This window comes from Haplochromis burtoni, unplaced genomic scaffold (genome assembly GCF_018398535.1).
Source record: "Haplochromis burtoni strain Fernald_Lab_line unplaced genomic scaffold, NCSU_Asbu1 Contig_1726, whole genome shotgun sequence".
Lineage (NCBI taxonomy): Eukaryota > Metazoa > Chordata > Actinopteri > Cichliformes > Cichlidae > Haplochromis > Haplochromis burtoni.
The window spans coordinates 1,436-7,469 of record NW_024584087.1 but is presented as its reverse complement, the minus strand read 5'-3'; the positions used below and the strand labels follow the sequence as shown (position 1 = coordinate 7,469).

The 6,034-nt window shown below is 36.9% G+C and overlaps 1 protein-coding gene across 1 annotated transcript; it reads right to left on the bottom strand.

Annotated features, from left to right (window-relative positions):
• Positions 1-2,385: 2,385 nt before the first annotated feature.
• LOC121813462 (integumentary mucin C.1) lies at positions 2,386-5,562 on the bottom strand (the record flags this gene model as incomplete). Its single annotated transcript, XM_042217257.1, has 7 exons — positions 2,386-3,633; positions 3,729-4,097; positions 4,217-4,404; positions 4,559-4,620; positions 4,787-5,200; positions 5,272-5,407; positions 5,498-5,562. Coding segments are annotated over 7 exons (1,320 nt in total), but the record flags the coding sequence as incomplete, so codon positions are not given.
• Between the last annotated feature and the right edge of the window lie 472 nt (positions 5,563-6,034).

Sequence of the window (6,034 nt, the reverse complement as noted above, 5' to 3'; positions counted from 1 at the left end):
CAGTACTGACAGTTGTGAGACTTCATCAGAGGTGGCAGCATCACAGCAGGTACCTTTGTCTCAAAGTGACTGAGGATAAAATACTGGAAAACATGAAGGCCTGGCTTTTTATAGCAGATAACCCCCTTAAGAATATTCTACAGTAGATCAAAAACTGAAGAAAACCATGAATCAACATATGAACATTATCTGATACTGCTGAAGTGAAGCAGAGCAATCTTACAGAGGTTTTATTAGAGACACAGCTAAGCATTTTGCAATTTGGTATAATTTTAAAAAGTTTAAATTTCATCGGTATTGAACAGCAGAAGTGAGGCTTTCTTGTCGCAGGTAATTTTTGAAAAAACAAAAAACGAAAAAAACAGCTGCAGACAGCACTGTACACAATGGTAGACTGGTGGGTATAAAGCAAGCAAATAATGCAGAAAACAGAGATTTGAGATGGGAAACTGTTCTTGAAGTACAATGGGAGAGAGAGAGAGCTGTGCAGGAAGTGTGATTTTATCGTGGTACACAACACTCAAAAAAGTGAAATTGCGTGGTTGTTACATTTACAAGAGTCTAACTTGTAATTTGAACAAAATAATTTTATGTTTTTGTGGTAAACGTAATTATATCATGTAGGATCTACATGAAATTTAATTTATTCTTGTTGAGATGATGTGATAATATCTAGCAAGAGTGGTGAGTTGCCTGGACTTGCAATATCACAAGAAAATAGAGGTTTCAAACCACAGGAGAATCACTGGGGTTATAAGAGGCGAAAAAGCCATGTGCACGCTATGGCACAAGGACAAAAATATTAAAAAAATTCTTTATCAGGCCTAGTAATCACAGCTTTCCCACTCTTTTTTTAAGTATGGATTGACAGCTATGTGGTGCAGTGGTTTGCACTGTTGTCACACAGCAAGAAGGAACTTGAGGGGTTTGACTCCATCAACTAGCCGAGGCCTTTCTCTGTGGAGTTTGCATGTTCTCCCGGTGGTTGCATGAGTTCTCTGGCTTCCTCCCACCATCCAAAGACATGCTTTTAGCGTGGTTAGGTTAACTGGTGATTCTAAATTACCCATAATTGTGAATGTGAGTGCCTCTCTGCATTAGCCCTGTGCAGTGATGGGAATAACAGCGTTACAAGTAATGGCGTTACTTTTTTCAGTAACAAATAATCTAACTAATTACTATTTCTATCGTTACAACGCAGTTACCGTTACTAACAACAAAATGCGGTACGGTCGCGTTACTATTTTTCAACAAACAGACGGTTGAAGCTGTCGTCAGTTTACCGCATCTTGTATCAGTTGCATGGAAGTAGCTGTAAGTAATCTGGGGGCTACAGCTTTAAGCAGGTGCGTGGGCTCCCGCGGGCGGCAATCACTTTCTGGCAAACAATCACTTTTTGGCACAACACCTGAAGCTAAGCGTGCAAAACAATTGCATGAGTGATGCTCTTTGACTGAGAAAGAATAAAGTAGTCGTGGTAAGCCAATCACACGGCCACTTTAAGATGACAAAGCAACAAGGTGATATATACCAGTTTTTAAATTGTGTTGATAGGCCACGTAAAACCACAGTCATAATAAACAATACAGTGGCTTGCAAAAGTATTCAGCCCCTTTGAACTTTTCCACATTTTGTCACATTACAGCCACAAACATGAACCAATTTTATTGGAATTCCACATCAAAGACCAACACAAAGTGGTGCACACGTGAGAAGTGGAATGAAAATCATACATGATTCCAAACATTTTTTACAAATAAATAACTGCAAAGTGGGGTGTGTGTAATTATTCAGCCCCCTGAGTCAATACTTTGTAGAACCACATTTTGCTGCAATTACAGCTGCCAGTCTTTTAGGGTATGTCTCTACCAGCTTTGCACATCTAGAGACTGAAATTCTTGCACATTCTTCAAACAGGCAGTGCACACAGCAAGAGCTGTTTTTCAAAGCATTCATTTCTTATGATGTAAATGTATCTAAAACAGGTAGTAATGCATGTAAAACCCAAAATCAAAGTTAGGTTGCACTTTAAAGATATTTGTCTGATTTAGCAATTTAATTATTGGTGGAAAACCTGTTTATCAATAAACAATGTTCAGTTCATTATGATGAGCCCTCATTGTTGAATTGACATTTAGTATAGACAAGTGAACACACACATGTAAATTATATGCATTAACAGATCATTACAAGAGCAACATTAAAAGCAGTCATACTATGTAAGTAAGTAGTAAGTAAGTAAAGTTTATTTATTAAGCGCTTTTCACAGACAGGCAGTCACAAAGTGCTGTACACAAATATTAAAATAAACAATACAATCAATAGACATTATACACAATGTAAAAGATCAAATGTAAAGAATGTAAAGAATATAAAATACATAGATCAGCAAAAGGCTTGTTTGAACATAAACGTTTTTAATTGCTTTTTAAAACAATCCACAGAGTCAAGCAAACATAATTGTAGTGGTAAACTATTCCACAGCCTTGGTGCAACAGACTGAAAGGCTCTGTCCCCTTTTGTCTTCATTCGTGTACGGGGAACAACCAACAGACTCTGAGTCTGTGAGCGGAGATGACGAGCGGCAGTGTATTTTATTTTTATTTTACTTTATTTTTTTAAGAAGCTTGGATAAATAATCTGGGGCCTGGCCATTTAGTGCTCTGTATGTTAAAACAAGAATTTTAAAGCAAATTCTAAACTCTATTGGAAGCCAATGTAAAGAATATAAGACGGGAATAATGTGGGCACGCTTGGTAGAACGAGTTTGTCTGGCTGCTGCGTTTTGTATTGCCTGGAGGCGAGAGAGAGATATCCAAGCTAGTAAACAGGGACTTACAGTAATCTAAGCATGATGACACAAATGCATGAATGAGTTTTTCCAGTTCAGCTGAACAGACCACATGTCGCAGTTTAAAGATGTTTCTTAAATGATAGAAACAGGAACGACACAAAGATTTTACATGGGAGTCAAGGCCCAGACAGGAGTCAAATATCACTATGCTATGATAACAACTTGTCAGACGTGAATTTACAAAGATAAGACCTCCATTGCTTTGGTGATTATTTTATTATGAAGTGAGGAGCAGGAAATTTCATTTTTGTGTGCTGTAAGAGTCATCCGATGGTAGCTTTTAATACATCAGTTGGGGGAAAACTCTCCAGTAATTTTAATATACTGTAACTAAGCATTTATGGTGAAAATAACTACGTTTTTGAATGCTGTCTAATTTAAATCATCTTTTGGTTCATCAAATGAGAGAAGGACTTTTATTAGTTAGAGTAACAACTGTCTGTTTCATAAGCATCACAGTTTACATTTTCCAAAACAAAGACGAACTGCACTTAAACATAGGTAATGGTAATTTTAAAATACAGGAATAAAAGACAGAAATGCCCCCCAGATATACCACTGTGTCTGTTAATGCAAGGCTAGATTTTCATGATGTTTCACGCAACAGTTAAGCCATTCAAGGATGCTGCATTTTTGATAACAATGGAATAAATGTAATTGTTTTCCTGCACTTGTATTTCAAATGTAAATTAGCTATTGATGGTTTGCAAATAGCCATGTCAACAACATGAGGCAGGAAGCAGTGTAGAAACTTGTCTTGTGGCTCAATCCTCCTGAAGCTGGAAATGAAGAGAAAAAGCAATGAGAAAATCTTAGCTGATTTAGCTGATTAGCTTTAAATGTAACACTTATCATTTCAATTAGTCTATCTTACATGTGTTTCCAGATATACGTGCTTCAATAATTGTTGTCATTCTCACAGTGATTGTTGTTTCTGCAGTAGCTGCTGAAGAAGGAAGTCTTGCACTTTCCACTATTGTTGTTGTAGATGTGTATGACACCATGGTGGTTGCTGTAGGAGCCTGTGCCATAGTAGCCACAAAAGTGGCTGGTTCAAGTACTGTTGTTGCTGAAGTATTAGTTGTAGCAGGTTTCACGGTCACTGCAGTTGTTGTTTGAATAGTTTTTTCTGTTGTCGTAGAAATGATGGTCGTAGTTGTCACAGTTATTGATGCTGGTTTTGAAGGGGTAGCAGTTGATGTCATAGTGCAATTAGGAGTTAGTGTAGCAGGTGTAACACTGACTGGAACAATAAAATATTTATCAAAAATAGATTAATATATATCTATGTACAACCTAAACTATTATCTTTATCCTTCATGAATGTCAAAATAACTTTTGGTTACATTTTCAAATACTCACCAGAAGTTACTGATATAGTGTCAGGAACTATGGCAATACTGAAATTGCTGTTGGAACTGTTAATAGCCTGTTTCATAGTTTGAATAATAGTAGTATTATTTGGGACTTGTGCATTGGGTGCTGTTTGATTGAACACAAGCTCCACCTGTGTCTCAGTTCTATCCACTCGTGTTTGGACTCTAACAAGACTGTGCCATGAAAGAAAGTGAGTCAGATGTTAGATAATGATTGCAGATTATTGAACGGTTTAACTATGGTGCATGGCACTTTTAACATTCAAAATTAAATTAAAATAATAATTTAGAGGAAAGTAACTTAATCACTGTTAAAAACACGTTTTACCTGAACCCAATGACAATGGCACGGATGAAGAAAAGAAATTTTGATTTGTAGATTTTATCACACTGCAAAAAATTAACACAAAAAGAAAATTTAAACATGGTGAAACAACTTCGAAGTTGCATTGTCTAAAAATGCCTATTCAAATGAAATAAAATGTATGATTTCAGATTTGTTCTCTAGATAAAGTGTCAGTCATTAAAAGATATATTAAGTTGAAATATTACTCACCGTCTCTTCAACTCGTCTTTTGCGATCTTGATATACACTGCTGGTGGGGTCTGTGAGTTCAGGTACATATGGTTCAAGGAACTGTAGAAACAGAAAAACTTGGACAGGTGCAGTCGGAGCTTTTGTAGTTGTGATAGTGGTTGGAGTAGCTGTGGTCGTTGATGTTGTTGTGTTTGTTGTTGGGATCACTGTGGTAGTTGTTGGAGCAGATGTTGTTGTTGTTGCAGCAGATGTAGTAGTTGATGGTGTTGTGTTTGTTGTTGGGGTAACTGTGGTAGTTGTTGGAGCAGATGTTGGTGTTGTTGCAGCAGATGTAGTTGATGGTGTTGTGTTTGTTGTTGGGGTAACTGTGGTAGTTGTTGGGATCACTGTGGTAGATTTAAAATGAGGACAAACTGGACATAAAACATTTAACTAAGTCCTTCTAAAAACTTTGAGACTTTTTGATCAAACATCACGAAATGTTACTCACATGTGGCACTGACAGTGATGGAGGCCCTTTCGATGTCAAAGCCTGTCACGTTTGATGCTGTACTGATCAAAACACTTCTAATTTCAGTGTAATTTGGAGCAGATGAGTTTACAAACTTAAGTTCTATGGTGTTGATGACTGATCCCTGCCTGTAAATGCAGACACAAAAATTATAGTTTTGAATATTTAGGGCGTTAGGTCAGTGCTCTTAACAGTATATGTCAAAATACTGAAATTACCTGAAGCTCACAACGGCCAAGGAGACAAAGGAAGAAGGGAACGAGTTTTTGTAAGCAGGTTCAATCTGCAGACACAAAGCAGATTTTCTTAAAATCACATTTATCTGTTTGTGTACGTGATATATATTATATGTTAAAATACATTAACAGAAGATTATTTAAAGGAAAAAGCTGAGGTCTTGACCCTTACAGAGAGTAGCTCTGGTAGATCACAGAGCTAACACAGACAGAGACTGACAACCATTCACGCTCATATTCACAAATGTCATGGCAAAGACTGTCAATAAAGTTTTGTAATGTGTGTAGAATTTTGAGGTGAAAATGAATATAATCCATTTTGGAATAAGACCGTAAAATGACAAATAAAATGGAACAAGTCAAGTGCTGTGAATCATTTCAAGATGCACAGTATGGGCAATTAAGAATCACCAGTTAATCTAATTGCACTAACATGTCTTTCTGTGTGAGGATGCCAGAGCACCTGGAGAAAACTCATGTTAAAATGGAGAAAACATGCAATTTCCACACAGAAAGACC